Here is a 22,986-nt window from a genome sequence, read left to right on the forward strand (position 1 = left end):
TCTACAAGTCTCTCCAAACAATTTCAGCCACAGCAGGGGATGTGAATACATCCGTAGTCTGACAGTGGTAGAGGAATTTAGACTCATTACAAGCCCAAGTTTATATTCAGTCCTTTGAAAGCTTTCTGAATTATTCATGGCATGTCCCTAATGTAGTTGTGCTGCAAACTGTAAGACTATGTCGGTGCAAATACAGCCCAACGAACCTCACTTACTGTGCAAACCTCACTAACTGAGCATTATTGTGATATACTGTGATACATTAGTGTGATACAGCCTGTCCTTGTTTTCCATTAGCACTGCTTTAATCTTGATTTTTTTCCCCCCACTGCGCTTAACAGTGCATTCCAAACATAGATTTATATTTACTTTTAAAAACGGTGCAGGTGTTCTAAATCAAAGCAAGTGCTGGGAAATGTATTTTACACAACCTGTGTATTTTGCATAACAAAGGCAAATACCCAGAAATTACAAACACCTTAAGCTACCGCCCACATACCACTGATCTAAGAAATTGCAGCCTTTGTGATAGAGAATGTTATACAGTGTTGAGGAAAGCTATTAGTCCAATAATTGGATTCTGCAATCTAGCTTGTTAGAGCAGCTTTCCATTTCCACTACTGCCTCCTGGGACATCAGCCATTTGCCAATGAATCCTGCTTCCTCAGGCTTGAGATAAAGACTAACATGGACTTGGAAGGTCCAGCTGTACACAGGCACGTTGGTGTATAAGGCTATATATCCTTGAACGGGTGCTACTACAGCAGATTCATATCACACAGAAAATGGAAAGGTTAGAGACCAAGTGCAGCTTGTATAGAGTGAACGCATCAATGATTCAAGGCAATCATGAACCGATATTCTTTTCTACCTTGACATGTGTGACAATAAATTCTCTGTAGAGTGCAGTAAGCAAAATCTTTGCGAGCAGGCTTAGTTTTGATGACACCAGACAAATGTACCATCACATTATAATATACAGATTAGATAATACATATTTAAATCGTACTACAACCCCTTGCTTTCTGTGGGAGAAATAAAAACTAAACAGGCTAATGTTGCTTACCGAGGTGGAGCCCAGTCATGCCGTGTACAGTCCAACAGGGTGCCCACATATGTCTTGTTTCTCCAAGTAACATTGACCACCAGCATGCCTGTCAGAAAAGCAAGAAAAGAAGCCATTCACACTTCTGGAAAAAACTACTACAGTAATGTAAGTAAGACAGAAAACACAGTTCATTCCCCAACCACAACATTCCCCAGTGTTTTACAGTGAGATTCATATTCAGCTGTCTGCACTATGTGAGCAAGAAGAGCTTTTTCCAAATGGCTGTTGCATCAATGCGTTGATCTTTGCTAAAGGGTGTCATATGCAAAACAGTCATACAAGTCAAATATTCTTTTTAATCTTCTTCACAAAGTAAAGCCGTAGGGGCAAACTGACTGATATCTTTTTAATGGACTTGGAACTCACTCAGCTGCAGTCAGTATTGTTCAACCTGTATGGCAGAAGGTCCCATTAAGAGGGATCACACTGAGGTTACCAGAGAATACTCACTAAACACTTTCCATTTAAATAAGCCATCTCACAGTACAGGACATTTCCCTGAAGGATAATCATTTGGAGGCAAATATTTTTTTGCAGTCCTCTATCTTGCTTTGCAGCCTCGAAATGTACCACCTTGGGGAAAATGTGGATCTACTACTACGGTTTCTTAAAAACAAGCAACAAGCTCCTGAGTTCAACTGATTCAGTGTGAACAGTTCAGTTTGACAGACTGTAACTGAGTGTGCAAGAAAAGCTCCTTGACTTCACTGGTATTGCTGCAATCTGTCACACTTAGACGCTTCTGTGTTGCCATTTGGCTGGTGTGAATTTGGTAGCACTCGGCGTGAGCTGCACAATCCAACCTATGCAGAGTGTGATACCTGATCTCGCATTTAAAATCTAAACTTAGTTCTGTGAGATCACACAGCTCTCTATGTAGTATGTTTCCTCTTAAGACGCCAAATACTGTTCTTCTGGCAACAGCTCGCAAGTCATTGAAATGTCACAATCATGTGTAGAGATGTGTACTAAACTACTAAACCAACACCCTGCTCTTTAGACATTTAACTGCCGTACATAAAATTCATGTTAATGCAAAAACAAAAACACAGAATGGCTGCTCTTGAAGGCCATTTTAAAATGATAGCATGGTAGGGGCAGAAGAATGATAATTTGCACATTCTGCACATAAATTCAAAAGTAAATCATTGAACAAACAGCTTCAGAGGATTAGGAGCAACCACCGTGCACAAAAACATTCTGAATTTATTGCCCCTACCATCCCCCCCCCTCACTCTGCGATGGTGACCTCAGCTTGCCACTTCAGCACTGCAGAGAAACTGGAGGCTGCAGTGAGCTAACTTATCTAATGGCACAGGAATGCTGGCTGGCAGCTTCCATTCCTCCGAGCATTTTATTAGCTTAGGAAACCTCTCTCGCTCACCCCATTTTCCCTCTCTCCTTCACCCTCACCCTCATTTCCTCTTTTCAATGGTATAACCATCCCCGGCTTACAATCTTTTTCCCTCCCACACACAAGTCACAGTTCAGACCTCATTTTTCTCTTGCTGCCTCTGGCATAAAGCAGCAAGTGTATAAGGCATTTATATATGTTTACAGGAACCTGCTGACACTTGGCCACAAGTCTCTTCCTTCACTCTATGGCCTGAAAACATGAGTGCTTGGTCAAGGCTAGATCCAACTGCAAATGTCGTTTGTGTGTGTGTGTGTGTGTGTGTGTGTGCAGGCTAGTGGAGAGGTCCTCGAGTTCAGATTTCTGTCACATTAAAAGAACCCAGACCTTTTCTAAAACGCCTTCAACAGCCCGCCCCCTAGGCTCTCCAAACACTCCAACACAAAATGGCTCTGGCAGCTGGTCGTGGCAGGATGTAAATCAAGGGAGGGCAACTGAATGACTAGCCTCTCATGATGTGCAGGATATAGTCTTCCCTGCTTTCTCTAGCAGAGGGGGGGGGGGGGTTTAGAAATGATAGAATTAGAATTAGCGTTCGGTTTGTATGTCAGCTGTGAAAATGGGTGTGCATGAATGGGATTTTAGGGTTACACATACCAGCACTAATCAAAAAGGTCTTCAAGGAATAATTTGACATTTTGGGAAATACGCTTTTTTTGCTTCCTTGCTGAGAGCTTGATGGGAAGATTGATACCATCTAATTCATGCTAAGAAAGTGTATTACCCAAAATGTTAGACTATTTATTTAAGGATTCCAATTTTCATACTTATGAGTACAAGCAAGCTAATCTATTTTATTAAGTAAGTGTGGATTATTTTAAGTGTAGATTTATTGTAATCAATTGTAATGGATGTTGCATCTTATGGCAAGTTTTTGTAACATTATAAAGACTAATAATGGCAAAGCATGACAAGCTTTTTTGGGAAATATACTGGAAATGAAAGATGTCGAAGTTGTTATTTAAACCACCACAAAGAGCTTTTGAGTTTTCTTGTATACATAGCTGTTAGGGCACATCTAGATTTTCCGATTTGCTCTAATTCTTCCCACAGATTCACTCAAGCCCAGTCAAGCTGAATGAGGAGTATCTCACAAAACACCTTCAACCCACTGCAAAGATTTTCCAACATGACTCAGGTCTGAGCGTTGACTCAGCTATCAAGGACTTCTACAATCTTGTTCAGAAAAAATTCCATGACGTATTTATCTTGTCTGATAAGGATCACTCTCCTGTTGGAACATAAATCTTTGCCCCAATCTGACATCATGGGCGCTTTGTACTGGGTTCTCCTTAGAAACAGTCCTGTACTTCCCACAACTATAACTCTCTGGTGTCTGCCAGTGAAAAGCAGCCCGTAGCACAGGCTTGGAAACACTTTGCTTCATAAATATGATGGTGGGAGCAGAGTTGCTGTAATCAATTGAGCATCGATTCATAAACATCATTTCCACTCTTCATAGGTCATAGTTGATTGGCCATAAATACTTTTTGTGCCATCAGTGGCAAAAGGTAAGTAAACACCCCAGTCATCCAGCATCCTATAAAATGTAATTACTATATTATACCGTAAAACATGGATATGCTACAGAAAACCCTGTAATAGTCAAGATTATAAGGCTCAGTTTACACTTCATCATAGTATATTTGTTGCTTCATGCTCAGAATCTTTGACATGCCTTTTTGTAGACTCTATACTTGCTGTCATGTTATTTTTTTGGCTGGACCACAACAGTGGAACCAGCGCCATAACCGCAACTGACTGTCTGACTGAGTAGCTGAGTGATGAATTTACACCATTGGTCGGCTGAATGCCGCCACTTCCCGTATCAGTTTCAAATGAAAAGCCTTCCAGTGTTTCATATTAGGGGTTTAACGGTACGTGTATTAGTCTCGAACCGCCACAGTATGGAGGCTGCAGTCCGGTGCCTTCAGTCGTATGAAGAATACGCTCCGTGACCATGACAATTATTGTCAAAATAGTTTAATAATCCACTTACTCCAAACATGCGGAACAATAAATCTAGAGTGAGAGTTCCACCCAGAACGTTTTGGCAGCGCACCACTAGCATGCTCATGGATGTATGCTAGCCGGCTTAGCTGAGGTAGCCTGATTACCTTGGTTAACCTGTAGTGTCGCTGCCGTCAGAGTGATAAACGACAGACCCCTAACACTGACCGAGTGCAACACTATTATTAAAATATGCTCCGTTATCTCTGAAGTGAAACAATACCGTTTGTCCCCGTCTCCCTCCCCTCTCTATGACGGTCAGCTTTTCACTCCGCCTTTTAGTGAAGTTGTTCAGAATAACACATTTAATTCTGATGTAGTCGGACGGCACATCGTAAGAACCAATTCTGAGAGAGAGGAATGTAGCTAAAAAGCATTAAAGTTAAAGTAGTGGTTTGGTCCCTCTGACTGATATATTATTATATAGGACATCATTAGATTATTAATACTGAAGCATCGCTGTGTGTGAACAGCATGTTACTGTTGTAGCTGCTGGAGGCAGAGATAGTTTCAACTACTTTATATACAGGTGGACCATAAATTAGCATGAAACAGCAGTCAGCAGGTGTCCTGACTCCCTGCAGGAAACAGAAAGGTTGTTTTCCTTTTTCCACTGCAGCACAACTAAACTGTTTCAGTAAAAGTTACGGCCAATGAGCCATTGTTGGATATTTGTATTTTTTAAAATAAAAAGACCAAAATGCCTTTTTTTTGTGCTGTACTGCTGAACCATGAATTTTGTATACTGTTAAACCTCTATTTCATACACGGTCCATATATACTAGATACACATACTAGGTTTTGACCTAGTCTTGCTTCCCTAGGAGTGGTTTCCTTCTCACCACCCACCAATGTTGTAACCAAGGAACTCCATAATGCTGTCAGAGTGGTCCTTGGCTTCTGGTCATCCCAGATCTCTGCAATACTTTCTCTGAATGCTAATAACATCCTTCCCTTGGACCTTATGTGGGACATCACAAGGACATTCAAGAAAATCGTTCTGCATCTTAACTCAAATGAAAATGCTGCTAAAAAAAAACAACAACAACAATAAATGGTTACTGACTCAAAATATTGTAATATAGTAATTAATTTGCTTTAAAAAGAAAGAATAATCTATCCTGTTTAAGGCTTAACAGTGTGCAGATGCTGCATATCTTACAGAAACTGAGTTGACAGGCCCACTTATCATAAAATAGTGCTCATCTCTGGCTGGGTTACAATATTAGGTCTATTAAAATTCTCTTTTTTTACAAGTGAAAAGGGTTTTCATTGCTGACTCTTAGGAACTTGAATCAGAGCTTGGATATTCAATTTCCAGGCCACATAGTTTTACTCCACAAAGTCTTATTTGATTATCTTCTGGAGATAATAATTCTTTCGAAGCACAGCCGAGAACAACAATCATTTCTGCCCTACTGCATACACAAGTAGACATATTTTTTTAATCAAAAACGTACCTTGTGTAGATGACATTTTCTCTTCATTAAACAATGATTGTGTTGATAGTGAGTTATTAAACATTGATTTGATATGTTGATTGCACACCCACGAGTCTACTTGGGGGAAAAAATGATAGGATGCTTTGACTAAGAGAGGCCAGGAAACCTTTACTCAAGTTCTACTTTGCTGAAGTTGATGTAGAGTATGTTTGTTGTAGTTTATTCTTTGTTCTATGCACAATCTACTTTTGACATGTGTGGCATTTGACAAAATGTACAACACATTGTTTTGATTGGACTAAATAATGTCTTGACAGTAGGGGAATCTACAGGATTTCTTGGCAATATCTTCAAAAATATGCTCAAGGGTACAAAAAGAAAAGATTAAGTTTCAATGGTGAAATCCATTTGAATTAATCCGCACACTTTCATCCAAGGAGTAATTTTCAAGCTTTCAGGACAAAGATGTCAATGTCAGGTCTGTCTAGACACGAAAAGCCCTTGACAAAACAACCCAAACAAATTTCCCCGTGGCAGGAAGCAAATAACACGAGAAACTGAGATGACTTTCGATGCATGAGCATTTGTTTGCACACAGGGAGTTACATGTAAGTGTTTGTGTGAGCCATGATCTCTCTTTACTCACTGGATTTGTTTCTTCACAAGAAACACATTGGAGTTCAAAGATCAAAAAATAAAACTTGATCTTTGAAACTGCAGTTCATTTGGGATTTGTTTTCTAGAGGAGGGCTGCTGCGGGGTGAAGGAAAGGGTCGGAGTGATTTGGAGCAAAACCCACTTTCCTGCACCCCCCGCCCCCCCCCTTTTTGACAGCCTTATTAGGGTCACTCAGGACAGCTGAGTGAAGCCCACATTAATGAGAGGAATTGGCCTGTAATTTTACCACTCATTTCCTTTCAATGCTGTCGAACAACAAATGGCACCCCTCCTTAGGCACCAAACTCCACCACGTACTTGTATAGGATTACTCAAACAATGGGTGACTGCCTCCCCCTCTAGCCCTAACCTCCCCCTCCTCCCTCTTTAACACATTTCATTAGGTTTGCAGTAGGGCCAAAATATCGGGTCCTCTGCTGCTGGTGAAGTCTGCGAGGGCCTCGGGTTCACTGGCTGACCTCTGCTCTGCTCCGACTCAACAGGAATTCAGTGGGGTTAATGGCATTTTCACTGACTGACCTTGTCAAAACAGCTTTGATATCTTCGAAAATGGGAGCTCGCTTCTGCGTAATGATTGGGTGTGACATTATACGACTATTCTCGCAGATGCCACATTAAAGGCTCCTACACGCCCCTAAATGTGCAGCAGACATTTCTGATTTAAACAAGGCGAAATTACTCGTGTGAACCATTACAAACACTTGCAATTATCCCCTTTTTCTACACAGTCACATACTAATGTAATTATTGACAAAGTTTGTAATCCTGCTCTTTTCTTATTCACATTTTCCCTGCAATAAAAGAGCTGCTCATCAATGTTGCATGTAGACAAAGTGAGAACAATGAGAAAAATAGTGTCAGTATTCATTACGGAGAGAAGATAAAAGATAGCCGGGTGCTGCCATGAGCAATAACTGTAACATTGATAAATGAAGCGTTTGAGCATTCAAGTGTCTGAGCATGTTTCCAACAGTCCATTTTAAGAGTGTTTCTGCACTCATGGTGCATAAAATGAAGCCGAGCTTGTCCGGTTACGTCAGTGTCAGAGTACAAAGTCCTAAAGAGACCCTATCTTAAAACCTGAGCAGACAGGAATTTAGGACAAATTTCATGAGTCACGTATGGCACTGGAGATGGTGGTTATGCAGTGGAATTTGGCTTTTTTTTATTTAACTACTATGTTAATTTGTGAGTAATAGTGAAAGCTACATTGCAGAGCTGAAATGATTAGTTCATTTATTGGTTTGTTGACTGACATAAAATTACACAGCAACCTTTTTGATAATCTATTAACTGTTTGAGTCATTTTTTCAAGCAGAAAAGCCAAATATATGCCGATTCAAGCTCAAGATTTGTTGCTTTTCTTTGTCTTATCTGACTGACTATCTTTCAGACTTGGTAGTTGGACAAAATAAGTGAAGACGCTTTGGATTTTGGGAAATTGTAATGGGTATTTTTAACTATTTTCTGACATTTTATGGATCAAACAATCGAATAATCTAGAAAATGCAGCCATGCTTCCAGAGCGAAGGAAATTGAAGTACAAAGAAAAAGAAAAACGGTATAACCTGCCATAAAAATTCCAGACCTAAGTCATACAGGAAAGGGTTTTAAATGACTAACAAAGGTACGGATGATGATTTTATAGCATTCGAGTGAGCCCTATCTGAAAATTTCAGGGTGCATTCCGGTTCATAAGAGGTAAAAGTGCGAAGTCACTCTCACTGGCAAGAATAACAGCCTGTGAGAAGGTCAATTCTCTCATACCACTGAGAGGCAAAGGAGGAGAGCATTAGTATGCTTTCCACATCGTCGCAGCATTATCAGCCGCATGCAGCAGTTTCTCCCTCCACAAAAAAACATCAGTACATGTTTACTCTTACAGTGGGAGTAGATCACCAAACAGCCGGCATGCATGTATCAGCCTAAAGACATCTCTATCAAACATATACATGCATTTCTTACAGTAAATAATTTGTAGTGAGTCTAGGAGCAGTTTCCTTAAATGCCATCTGGGTAAATCTACAATCTCTGTTAAAACAAACCCTCTGGTGTTTTTCCTTAAAGGAGATGGTGCTGAGATTAAGAGACAGGTCTGCCAAAGGCACATTACTCAAGCTCTCGTTGACGTGTATACAGCAAACATGATATCTTATGACAACCACTGGCAAAGCCTACAATTCCTCCAGGCATATGATTTACGTTTCAGGACCATTTAAGTGCTTGAAAAAATGCAGTTGTCGGCCAATAAGAATAGGAACCAAGTCTCTCTTAAGGGATTTGGGTTCACTAAGGCGCCATCTTGTAACACCAACAGAGGACTATATTTGTGACTAACAAGACAAGCCTCCTCCCTCAAAGAATGGCGAGTCATCTTTATCTTAACTTTTTTTTACAGTGTCATTTCCAAAACAGTGGTGAATTCTTTACATGTTCATTCTTTCCCTTTAAATTGGTCACTTCCACTCTTGCGTAGTGCACACTGATGAGGGTAAAGACTGGCTTGGTAAGGTGGAAAAATAAAATTTTGCAAATGTAAAATCTACAAAAGAGCAGGCTAGAAAAAGAAAAAAAGCGAATCACTTTGGTTCTTTTCTTTTCAGTATGTCCTCTACTGTTAACAGAAGTCGGTCCTTTGTGATTGATTTTTCACTCCATCTTCTTGCTCATTGGCCTGGCAGAGAGCTACAGGCCTCCTGACAATGCTCACTCTTATTTCAAGGACAGTTTCTATAGCGGAGTTCACAGAGAGCAGCCACCGCTCGCCTTTGTAAAAACATTTCAATGAGGCCACTGACAGGTGGTCTTCAAAAGAGCAAGGAAGCATAGCTGGCAAGTGAGCTACAGAGCCAAGTGCTCCTTTCATACAATATTCCCCTTCTCAACTCCCTGACAGGGTTGGAGAAATACAGCAAAAAAAAAAAAAAAAGACATCTCTCAAATGTTTATACAGGAATATCCGTTTCACACTGACCTCTCTTCTATTCAGATGCCAAACAGCTTTTAACTCCTGTGCTAAAGCCAATGCTCGCCATGCTACAATGATGTAATGTGTGTTTCATAAATAATCCATGAGACAAATATTTATCACAAACAGCCTGTATTATTTATCTATTAGGGAGCTTAAGAAGCTGTGGGACCTGCTTGGGGAATAGCCTGCTGTGTACTGCAGGGTCGGAGTGCTGCTCTGTGTGTGTGTGTGTGTGTGTGTGTGAGAGGCTTGGGGGTGGAGTGGAGGGTGGGTTGGGAGGGGGGGGGGGGGGCACTGGCATGGAGCTGCAGTGTTTGGCCAAAGGGGCCCCCTCTGTGTTCCCTCTACCCCGGAGCAGGAGCCAAGGCTTTCTGGGCTGCGTTTCAAGAGCAATAAACTTCTCCAGCATTTTAGAGATGACATTTGGAGGTATCAGCATGCTAAGCCTGGGAGGGGTTGGCCCATCGCTATGCCGACACGACCCTGGGAGCTGCCACTGCCTCGTCTGCGCTGAGGGGATTTGTGTCAGTGCCGGGCCTTAAAATACCACGGCTGTGCCCCCCCCCCACCCTCCCTCTTCCTCCTGTCTACGCTTCACTCACCCCCAGACTGACTGAATGACACAGACTCACTTTCCCCTCACCTCACATTATCCATTTCTTCTCCTACAACAGGCCTAGATACGTTAAAATGTCTGATTTTGTATTTTTTATGGGTTTTTTTTTTTTTTAGTTCATTCAGAAATCACACACACACATCTAGGCTGCAATTTAAATCTTGTTATTATCCAGTTTCAGCTGAAAGGGCTGCTACATCTGTGCTCAAATTACACATGATGAAAAATTTATTTGGCCTCATCAGCCAAGATTCGTGTCTGCTATGACCAAAGGTCCAGCTTCTGTGATCGCATGTTGTTAAGTGTCGCTTGCTTCCTCCTCATCTGTTTCTTTCTCTGGCACTCTGGTGAGGCGGGTGAGGCACAGACAATTACTGGGAGCCTGTTGTTCATTTACTCCCACATGGCTGAAAGGCCGAGGTGATGAAGCAGCTGTTGGTTGGCATGCTAAATGAAATGCACACACACACACACACACACACACACACACAGAGTGCATGCCTAAACAGCTCTGTATGAGACTTGTCATGCAGAGAAGTGGGGGACTGCTCAACTTCACTGCTAATCAGGATTCCTCTGCTATGTCTTTGGGGCCTCTGTTTGTTGCTCTTCCCTGGTACTCTGTCTGGATTTGCTTGATTTCCTCATTTGGTTCTCATTTGTTCAGTTGCCCCACAATGAGAGAAGTCTGCTTTCATAGGTCTCTTAGGGGAAAAGCAGCAGAATGGCAGTGTAGTTTGGTATAAGCAGCATCTGGGTCTCTTTCATTTTAAAACTAGCCAGTGGGTTGTTAAGGGGCTAGTACCATTAAAATGATAGAAGGAATACATGTCTTTGTGTTGTTAAACCCTCTGGGGTCTTATCAGTCGTCTACGATTGCAAAATCACTTGTTACTTTTAATAATATCTCTGTAACGGATTTATGTAGCGACTTACTTTAAAAACCGTCCTGCAGTGCACCACTCAGCAGTTACAACGAGCTGTCACTTTTTCTTATAATCCATCCAGGGGCTTGATAATCCATCAAGGAACCAAAGTGTTATTTTTGGACACTTCAGAGAAGCGATAATTTTATGTTTTATGTACTTATTTATATAATATCGACTGTACAAACAACTCTTTACTGTTTTGGTGGATGAGATTGCTGGCAGCCATTATTGGGTGCTGAACTGTGCAAAGAGCTGAACCAATGACAGTTGCAAAATGGCATATTGGAAATTTACAAACATGATTGGAGACATCTATGCTGAGAATTTAGAAATCTACTGAAACATGGAAGCTACCTACAGAGAGTAAATAATGTGTCATGATAGTTATCTTAAGTTTATTGAGCAATGTAAAGATGTTCTTACCTCCGTGTGACCACTGAAGCATGAGCATATTATGTATATAGTGAAATGTGTGTTTTTATTCCGTTTGGTATTTTATTCTGTTTGAAAACATTTTATTACTGAGCAGAAATTGAGAAACAGCAAGATCAGCTTGGTGGAAGTGATGTGAGTGGCAAAAATGTTGTTTTCCCATTTAAAAAAAAACAAAACCCATAAAAACACACCATGAAATGAATATGGACAGCTTTGATTAAAGTGTAAATAGTTTTGTTTTTCTGTGTAATAGAGACTTTATGAATAGAAATTTTATTTATTTATTGTTTCTTTTCCCATCTGAGGTCTTGGTCTATAAATATGAAGACAGTAAACATTTGCACATAGTTGTTTGTTGTAAAAAATTACCAAGAAACGAATATGGACAGTTGTGATAAAAATGTAAATAGTTTTGTTTTTCTGTGCAATTGAGACTTTTTTTGTTTGTTTGTTTTTTTTACCCAAGACGCCGGACTACAAATGCAAAGATAGTTATCATTTGCACACAGTTGATTTTTATGGAAAAATGATAAAATGTTGAAAAATTAAAATTCCGTTTTACTTTTTCTTTTGACTTCTTGGACATTTTATCATGTCATGTGATATCACTGCAGAATACATAATCAAATAGCCCATGTTGTGTTGAAAAAATGGCAGCAATTACTTGCTTGTAACTTACAGTACTGAATTTTTACTAATGTTTATATATTAAGAGAGTCGAGACACCAGTAATAAATAGAAAAAGGCTCAGACCCCAGAGGGTTAATGTGCAAAACGTAACACAATGGAGGCTACTGAGAAATGCCCTCTTATACAGTCGAGGTTCAATTGTACATCTCAGAAGCACGGATACACTGATGGCTGTTTATGACGCCTAAAACTGGTAATTACACATCCAGGAAGGTTTCAGCAGCTGCATGTAATTCAGCTACAGCAATCTTTCTCTTAACACACTAAACTATAACTGATTGTGTCAGCAGTGAACAAGCTGCCTTTTCTTAAAACAGCATTCATAAAAGGCAGAAAGCCATACTGGACTACACTGTGCAACACAACAGGGAAAAACATATAACAGACAACTAAGGGCCACTTCATAGTTGCTGTTATCAAATACATCTTTTCATTCTGTAGCACGTTTCGACCCCGGCGGTGTCTACCTGATACAGGTTTTTGTCGGAGATAAAAAAAAAACAGGCTTCAAAGAGAGCGAAGGTGGGTTGGATTTTGGAAACCCTACTGGTCTGAACAGTTCTGATGGCCATAACAACCTGTGGGCTACACCTGCAGAGTGCCTACCCCTCCCCCCCCCCCCCTCTCAACACACACCCAACACACATTACCTTCCATCTCTACCATACCACTTTTAAAACCACTCAAAAGCTCCCACCAGCCTCCTCCCCACTGAGCCAGAGAGAGTAGAATCAGGCGAAAACACAGTTCCATCAGGCCAAACCACTACCTCTTTCAGCCAAAATAGCAGCGTCGAGAGAGTGAGTGCAGGCAAAGGACAGACTTGGACGGGAAAGGGAAGGGGGCAGGGCGAGGGGGAGGGTCAATCACTCTGTGGGAGGCAGAGAATGAGGGAGCACAAACATAGTACTGCTGTTGGCTCTGAGCCATGTTTGTGTCACTAACAGAAGTAGCCTTGTCTATCTTCCCTCCTGCCCCAACCCCCTGCCTTGCACTCCCTCTCTCCCAGTTTGCTTGGAAACAGAGTCAAGGGGTGACTGGCTGGATGCTTGGTAACAGAAAAGAGCTGCAATAGAGAGAAGAATCAGACACAGCCCAAGGCTGGAGCAAAAATCAAAAAGAGGGAGAGAGGGGTGGAGAAAAAGCCACTCAATAGAAGGGACTGTGCTTTGGGAATGTTGATGAGGCAGGGACCTATTCTGTTTGGTGCCTCCAAGTGAACCAACAAGCAGCACTGTGGATGTGTGGGCGATTTGTACTCAGCATGTCCACAGAGCAACTGAGTGCGAACTGCTTTGAAGATTAGGTGTTTGCATTATTCTACATGTACGACAGAAAAAGAGGGCAGTTATTCAGACCCAGCAGAACCTGATAGTGCTAGTGATACATCTTAAAATTAAATAAGCTGAATGTGGTTTCCATCAAAGGGAGGAAAACTGAAAGCGTCTAAGATTTCAGTCAGACTGCACTGCAGGAGAGGAGCCAACTCTATTCCCAACTGGCAGGCTTGCAAAAAAAAAAAAAAAAAAGTGCTTTGTGTTATGAGGCATGTTGTTGTTGAGAGCAGATATCTCTGTGCAACAAACTCCCGTCTGCGTACTCCCGAGCAAAAAAACAATTCAAGGCCACCTAAGAACTGCCTGCCAACTACTATGCTTGTTGGCAATATTATGCAGCATGTGTGGTGTTAAAGCACGCATTAGTAGCACCACCAGTTGAGGCAGTCAGGGCATATCCAATTACATTTTAACTAGGGGTGGAACGGTACGCGAGATTCACGGTTCGGTACGTTTTCGGTACAGCAGAAAAAAAGAAAGGTAGAAAATAACATCTTGGTCTTTTTATTTTAAGAAATACAAACATCCAACAATGGTTCATTGGCTGTAACTATTACTGAAACAGTTTAGTTGTGCTGCAGTGGAAAAAGGAAAACAACCTTTCTGTTTCTTGCGAGGAGTCAGGACACCTGCTGACAGCTGTTTTAGGCTGATTTATGGTCTAACTGTATATAAAGTAGTTGAAACTATCTCTACCTCCAGCAGCTACAACAGTAATATGCTGCTGACACACTGATGTTTCAGTATTAATAGTCTAATTATGTCATATATAATAATATATCAGTCAGAGAGACCAAACCACTAACAACACTACAGGGTAACCGGGGTAACCAGGCTACCTTGGCTAATCCGGCTAGCATACATCCATGAGCATGTTACAGCTAAGTGGTGCGCTGCCATACACGTACCATTACACCCCTAATTATAACAGGCAGAATATGTATAGTAATGACAGCAAGATTACATTTTTTTTAAGTGACAGAGGCCTCACTGAAGCCTTAAAAAACAAAACTTCTTTGCAACCACACTGACTGTAAAAATCAATTTCATATCTTTGTAACTTATACTTGTAACATATACGCCAAAAATTCAGGATTCATTTGTTTCACAGGGAGGAGATTAACTTAAGTCTGTTAAACCTCTTCACTTACCGTCTTCAGTTTCCTGCCAAACAATGCCTTCGAGATTGACACTGGTACCGGGCTCGCAGGGCCCCAAGCACTCAGGTTCGGTAGCCAGGGCCACATCGGATGTGTTCACCGCCACCGAGCGCGTACGCACCATTATCTGCTCACACGGCGAGGCAATCTCACTGTTGCCTACTGTGGCCAGGAGGTGGAGGGGGGGAGGGGCTGGCGTGGAGACAGGAGATTCCATCTGAAAGAAAGAAGTGGGGGTTGAGAGAGAGAGAGAGAGAGAGAGAGAGAGAGAAACACATGAGACACTTCAGAACCACTGTGTAAACACATACAGAGCAGATGTTAAGATAAGCCACTCAGAGCGGAAGTGAACAAAAGTGCTGAGCGCATGGAAGACATTGTGGTATGTCCGCGGCCCTTAAGGGCAATCTTCATCAGTGAAAAGGGTGATGCCGATGTTGTAACATACTATTGTGTCTTTCCTCAACCTTAGAGGTGACTGGAACGAAGGGAATGCAGGGAGGGACGTGTGAACTGCTTTGACTGCCTGTGTGGAAGGACAGAATTAGTTATGCGGGGCAGGTCAAACAATCCCTCCCCCGGCTATCCTCCCTCGCACACACACACAGTGAGATCCGTGACACCAAATCATCTCACGGACTGATCACTCATTAATTCCCTCAATTAAAGAGCTAGTTGTGGTAAGGGAGCGAGCTGTTGAGGGTCAGTAATTGATTCCACCTGTTCTGACACACTGTGACAGCGATGAAGAGGCAGTGGGCCTACGTGGAAAAACGAAAATGAAAAGGACAGGAAGGCAGGGAGACGATGAGAACAACTGACGGGAGGCTCGCGCGTGAGAGAGAGAGAGAGAGAGAGAGAGAGAGAGAGAGAGAGAGAGAGAGAGAGAGAGAGAGAGAGAGAGAGAGAGAGAGAGAGAGAGAGAGAGAGAGAGAGAGAGAGAGAGAGAGAGAGAGAACTGGAGGTAGAAAAGTGTGTAGGCGGAAAAAAAAAAGAGAGAGAGACAGAGGAAGACTGATGGTGATTTAAGGGCCACAGTGACACCAGGCTTAGTGCTCTTTATTCAAGGCAGTCAACATTAAAGCGCTCCAAATCATTAGTACTGAACTGCAGGAGGAATGCCACGCTGCAGCCAACACCACACATTTATTAATTGGGCATAAACCACTCAGTGCTTGGGAATATGCTGCCAATGCTGGATCCAATTAGACTTAGAAGAAACTCAGATGAAATAACAATTGACACATTGGATTATAAGGCTGTACACCCTGTAAATAATTGCTCTAATCTACTTACTGTTCCAAACTGAGAGTGATGTGTAGAACTAAAACTATTTATCACTGCAGATGTCCAAGTTACTGCTCAATTTTTAGCCATGTTAGCAGCATAGCTCTACTGCCATGAAATTTGGTACCTCCGTTTGTACCTCCATAGTGCCAAAAGGATGAATCCTAATCACTTTGGTGCTCCCCTGACATTTCCTCTAGCATCTATTTGATGTACTGGCACAAAGTGTAGTACAGACATTCATGGTTCCCTGGTGAAATCCTAATTTCAAAGTGGCCAATGCTTTGTTTTTGACCAAATATCTGCAAAACTAATGACATTCCCATCAGAATCTGCTGTACACATTGTTTAGTGCTAATTAGCTATTGTTAGCATGCTAACACGCTAAACTAAGACTGTGAACATGGTAAACATTATACTTACTAAACATCAGCATGTTAGCATTGAGCACGTTGACATGCTAGTGTTAGTATTTAGCTAAGCTGTAAGCTTTACAGAGCCGCTGGCATGGCTGTAGGCTCTTCAATAATTATTTTTTAATAGGTATGAGACAGTTGAGCTGACATGAATTAAGAGTAGATCGGGGGGTTGGCTTGCAAAAGACCACCAGATGCTCTGTTATTGTTAAATTTAGATAGTATATATTATTTCTTTTTTGCGTCAATCAATTGCGTTACTTTGCTCACCCTACTAGGCATCCATCCAGTCTTTTTGGGGGTTTGTGATGGAAATCTTGCAAGACTAAGTCATACTTTACTAGTCTTCCATATGCTGCGCATAGTAAGTGTTGCAAAGGATTGCTAAACTCACCTACCAACTATAAACACAAATATTGGCAGGGAGATGGGTAAGTAAGATTAGAATTTAAAATACTACTTTTTTGTTCTGCTGTCTCTCCGTTTAGGATGCACTTTATAATATTTGATTCTATACTCTGAATATAATTTTCTCAAGATAAACAGTATGTTTTCAATGGGATTTTAAGTAATCCCATTATTTGACATTAATCAAAAATGTCATGATTGATTATGATTTATAAACCTAATCATTGGAAAAGCAATGCCGCCATGAATTATGCTATATGAGCCATTTCAGATAAATCACTGAATGAGAAATCTGAATCTGCGAAGGACTGAACGCTTAGAAAACCAAACATTAGTCCCTGATGAAATTTAATATTAGCTCAAGACTTGTCATCACAGAGGCTTCATATTTCATGGTTTACTGAAATGAGCGTGTACAGCCAATTTCTCCTGGTGCTCAGAGGAATGGTAAATTAATGTGTGCAAAGAGCGACAGAGAGTCAGGCCTAATGACATCCTAATCACTGTGTGTCAGTTTCTGATGCATGATGTGGCCAAGCTGCAGGCCGGCTGAGTGAATGAGACAGGACAGGTAATCACCCGAGCTGTCACCACACACTGTTCCTGGGCAACGAAGCCTCCTTCAGAGTGACAGCACATGGTGAAAGGTGCAAATAGGGTCATGGAGAGCCCCCTCTAAATTGACTCAACTCCTCAAACTGTTTGTGTGGACATTTTGGGAATTGACATTTTGGGTATATTAGTCACCAAGGTTAGGCAACATAACAGTGGCCTGAATAGAGCCTCCTGTCCTTAATTAAATTGCTTAGTTGACTAGTGGGTTCATATTAGATTCATATTATCCTTTTTTTTTTTTGGCTAGCTGGTAGTGGCTGGCATTTATCAATTAAGTAGTGGTGCTGACAGTCGACTCTGTTGAGAACATTTTAGCCAATTACCTTCAGGTTTGTTTTTCAGACCGACCACAAAACACCAAATTTGAACAAGAATATCATTGACGAACACTGTTTGGGCTGGCACTCATGGGGCGTGTGCTTGAGGTAAGCCCCGAACAAACCGCTGCCCAGCCAGCCTTCAATTTCTTTCCTTTAGTCATTTTCTTTCTCACACACACACACAAGTTAGAGAGTGACTGTAGCCTAAACACATTTCAAGAGCCGATTTATAGTCGTTCTCATGAGAAAGTGCATTTGTAACAATCAGATGATGAGTTATAAGCCCCCAATTTAAAAACAACACGAGACCAATGACATTTGGATGAATTCAGGAAAAGAACAGGTCGAGTGTCAAGGCAGAATAAAGTTCGAGGAATCCCTTTTCATCCTAATTTGTCAGTGATTCTTCTTTTAAAAACACAAAATAAAAGGTGATTCTCAGCACAGCTTTTTCCACAGATCCTTATGTTAATAATTTCCTTGCCTTGGGTGAACTTTTGACTTTATGTTTTCCCACTTAAATCCTGTATCCAAGCAAGCTAAAAAGACAGCTGAATTATTTAGTTTTGATTGTCACAAATAAAAGCAACGAGCCAGCTGAGTGTCTCTGCACGACGAAAGAACCGCTCACTGTAATGGTACAAAATAATTAGAACAGAATCACAACAGAAACGGGACCAGTTTACAATGTTCATGAACAATGGCGCTCTATTTCCAATTTCTGTCAATGATGAGTGAACAAAAGGACTTTCACTCCGGGGCTGCAGAATGTAAACCCACACAGTAAAATGCCTGACGTCTTGTCCGAGGTTTTTCGAAAAAACCACAACTACACAACTTGTCAGATTACACAAGGCTCTACCCGATGCTCAGCCGCTGCCAAATTCCATGATTTCTTCCCTCCTTGCAAGACTTTACAGACGGATTTTTAAATCTCTCCCCCTTCAAACCACAATGCTCGAGTGTCACGCAAACCTTTTCTTAACTGAAACCCCATGGCAGCTCCTTGAGAAACCCACACTGACGAGAATATTGTTTAACTCGCTCACAAAAATCCTATGAATCTTGGACTGGTGTTGAGCATACCTCATAGTGCTGACAGAGGGGGAACTCTTCCTGGATTTCTAGTGATCACACAATAACTTGCCTGTGGCAGACGGATGCACTTTTTACTGGACATATTAACTTCAGCTTTAACTTGTTTATTAGTGTTGGGATTAAGAAACTGAGCGCTGAGCTTGGGCGAGGATTACGAAAGGATTAGATTGCAGTGTCATAGTGAGACACCTGTTTTGGCTGTACTGGTGTGGGCAGCGTGGGGCCGTAATACCGTTGACCAAATTATGTTTAGAATCTTTCATTGTACACCAGACTTATTTTAATGTGCAATAGACTCATTAAAATGTTTGAACAGACATCTGTCAAACGTTCTAAAACAGAGAAATGTGTAAAAATAAAGAAATCACCATTAATGTCACAAACAATAACCTCAATTATACGTTTTGCTATTTAATTTGGTCCGGTTTGGGAGTTCATTTGCTCTATTGCCTTTGACATCTGAAGACAAGCTTGCAAATCATGCTTCACAAATACAGAGCAGTAAAAAAAAATAATGAACAAAAGAAAATCTCAGAGGGCCATGAGACTAAACCAGTGAGAGTAAACCATTAGAGTGCCCAAACAAGTTAAAATATATTATGCACTTGATTTAAAAAAAAATCACCTTTTTCAACCTTTAAAAGCTGTAATTTTTTTGACAATACAAGGCTACATGTAACAGATATAATGTCCTAAAATCCTTATGGGTCTTTATGTTGACCTGCTAGAATCTATGATCCCTTTAATACAAAAACCTCATGTCTGACGTTGAGTAACGAATACTCTTGTTACGGTTTGTCCACTCATACAAGACGATTGTCACAGGTCACAGAGATTCATGTCTGCAACAGTAGTTTCATACACATCACTGCTAAACCATAGCGTTTTATCCCACCGGTGCTTTTTTCTGCTTTTGTTGGTATCAGCAATAAAATAAGCATCATAAGCAGTTTCTCTTTCTCACATATTTACTCAATAGTTTGTGTGCTCACAAGGGCTGCCGCGGTTACCGCATTAACACGCTAACGCAATCACATCACGCCCACCGCAGAGTGAAGCTGATCACCCGCTTCGCCGCTGAGTGAGCGGCTCATATGATGGGACATGAGTTATTCGCTCAGGCTTGACAGAAAGAATGACCTGCCTGCCGAATGCCGACCGAGGCAAAGTCGGCCTCTTAATGACAACACTGGAATAAAGAGACATTTAGACTATACAAGCTGTAAAGAACAGACTACTACGAGAATAGATGCATTTGAAAAGTTTACCGTATTGAATATAAGACAGGTTTTTTTTCCTGGAAATACATCTGAAAAAGTGGGGTTGTCTAGACAATTACGTGGTCACAACATCAGATATTCTTTTTGAATGGATAAAATACCGGTGCAGAACAGACTCCTACACGGAGTGTTGCATTATGGGTTGTATGGTTTGTATGGTTTGTAGTCTTAATGTTGCTAGGCTAGCAAGTGTCTTAAAGTCTTTAAGTCAAGTCAGATAGCACACACTGGGTCATTCAAACTGACCGCAAATGTAGGTTTATCTTGTGTTTTTGTTCTGAAACAGTGGCAGGAAAACTAAACATTACAATAAATCTTTTTACTCTGAAACTTAAAACAGGACTTTATGAATAAAGTCTCTTTTTACTGAAGAGCATGCATGATACAAAAGAGTAACTAGTATTAAATGTGAAATATTTAGTTTAAAATGTAGAGTACTAAATGTCAAGAGAAAAATTATGTTAGGTGATTAACTATGTGGGGGGCTGATAAATATTAAACGAACAGGACTGTAAAATGTAAATAATGCACAACAATAACAAGCACGCCATATGTAGCATTAAGCTAACACAAGTCAGCTACCTTGAGGGCACTGGAGCATGTTGTTAACTCAACCTGCTTGTTAGCACTTCTCTCTTGTGCTAATAAGTGATAATGAAAGTGAATCATTTTCCATGACACTTTCTGTTGCGCATTGAAACAAATTACTATGTTATTGTGAATCCTGTCAAACAGAAAGGAAAAAAAAAATCTAAATAAAAAAATTGTGCAGTAATTGAATCATGAATGAAAATCTAATCAAATGGCGACTCTAGAGGTTCCCCGCCCTTGTCTGAAAGGGCTATAATTGATCTAAATTGGCCCTAGTTTATTGTTTGACCATTGAACAGTATAGGCTTTCCAGCTCAATAAAGCACGGGAAATCCAACACCGTTTTTAACATCAAAGAAAGAAAAACATCTGTCTTGAAAAGAGAAAATGTCATTCTTCCTGACAGAAAGGGGCCATTATTAAGTAAAAAAAGTCCATGCTAAAGTGCTATTAGTTGAGTTCAGTGTTCCTGCTCCAATTATGTAATTCTTTTTGGCTCCAGGGGCGAGCCCTGTGAACATCTTTGGTGAGTTACTGAGGTCGAAGGCCACAGGAGATTACACTTCTTGCTGGCTCTGCTTGGTGCCTCTTTCAGCACCACTGACACCCAGTTAAGAAAAAGTGATCCAAGCCCCTTTTATATTTGACTGTCATAACTCACGACGACTTGTAATCTGTACTGTGTTGTCGAATTCACATAATGACTTTAAGAACAGCAGCCTTTTAAATTCTAACTTGTCCAGACAATTGCGACGCAGAGTCTGATTATCAGCATACCATCACATCATCGGAAAGCTTCTTAAAAAACGAGCTCTATTATCGAAGGCATTAAAGTAACATGGTTATTAGAATTAAGCCACAATTGAAAACAAATGCATGAGCCTCGTCTAATTTCATTACTAAAATGTGTATGGATTCCCTTTCAAGTTGTGAAAACCTACCCCCGTTGTTTTCAAACACGGCACAATAGCCTAATTCCTTTACTAAAACCACACTGTCGTTCTCTTTGAAGCACGCCGTAATCACAGAAACTCAATGAGAAAATGCAAACAGGAACACCTGACATCTATTGTAGACCACCAGCTGGCAAAAGGTACTCGGTTTCTAGGCAACTCTTCTCAGTTTTAGCTGCTAATTGTGTTTTCAGGAAAGCATAACCACACATCAATAATACAGAAAGGAAACTAAGCTGTGATGAAGGCGGTCACCCATGACCCACAATCTCTTTGGAGCCATAATGAGTAAGCCAGGATCTCACTCTAAAAAGCTATTGTCTGACAAAAGAAGCCGTTTGCCATATGACTCCTTCACATCATAGGCCTTTTTCCATGCATATAAATAGCACCTTTTTTATATAACAGACTCTGGGAGCTTGAATAAAGTTAGAACTGATGTAAAACTTTTTTTTTTTTTTTAAACATAAAAGCCTATAAAACTCAACTTTTTACCTAAAATGTAATTTCTAAATGCCTCCAGAACATACAGCTTTGAGTCATCCCGGCACTGAGGCCCTCATTTTGACACTTCACATTACAGCTGATGCAACACACACGAGAAGTTCAGAAATAGAGCAGTGAAAGATGTGACATAAACATGAAAAATGTCTGTAAATGTAACAGCGATGAGTAAACTTTCATCTCACAGCCCTCAGCAGCAGGTGTGAATTACAGCTCAACTGTTACAAAGCCGAGTAATGCTTTCACAATTGCTATAAATTCCAGTAGTAGTCAAATTTAATACATTTTTAGTATGACACACTGTATCTGTATACCGCAATGCAAATCAGAGCTACTGCTTCGCCGAGGCCTTTGATTATACTGAAGCAAAAAAAAAAAGGTACACAAAGTTTTGTCAAAGAGAAATCTCTTCAGAGAGCATGAGAGGCTTTACCTGTGGAGACATCTGCACTCGCTGATGAAAGAACAACATACATTAGTCAAGAGACGGCTCCTACAGCTACCAGCATCATGATGGGAAGTAAAAGTGATATAAAAAGACAGAAGGCACAAGGGACCGCAGGGTAGAGGACTGAGCCAAGATAAGTGGAGCTTACCAATTTGCTCACTTGTGAAGCAGTGGCCTAATTTGCCCAGTAAAACAAAGCCACACAGAGGAGGAAAAAAAAAAAAAAAAACCCTCTCCTTTTTAATACTACTACTGTCAAACTGCAGAAGAAAACTG

At 40.9% G+C, this 22,986-nt stretch overlaps 1 protein-coding gene across 3 annotated transcripts in view; it reads right to left on the reverse strand.

Moving 5' to 3' along the window:
- LOC137176269 (zinc finger protein 609-like) overlaps positions 1-22,986 on the reverse strand; it is a 79,494-nt gene that overhangs the window by 9,402 nt on the left and 47,106 nt on the right. For all 3 annotated transcript variants that reach the window (XM_067582574.1, XM_067582583.1, XM_067582497.1), the window contains exons 3-4: positions 14,782-15,007; positions 1,067-1,154 (exon numbers count right to left, since the gene is read on the reverse strand). In XM_067582574.1, the coding sequence (XP_067438675.1) occupies positions 1,067-1,154; positions 14,782-15,007 (314 nt within the window). The remainder of the gene's footprint in view (positions 1-1,066; positions 1,155-14,781; positions 15,008-22,986) is intronic.

Source organism: Thunnus thynnus, chromosome 1 (assembly GCF_963924715.1).
Source record: "Thunnus thynnus chromosome 1, fThuThy2.1, whole genome shotgun sequence".
In the NCBI taxonomy this organism is placed as follows: Eukaryota; Metazoa; Chordata; class Actinopteri; order Scombriformes; family Scombridae; genus Thunnus; species Thunnus thynnus.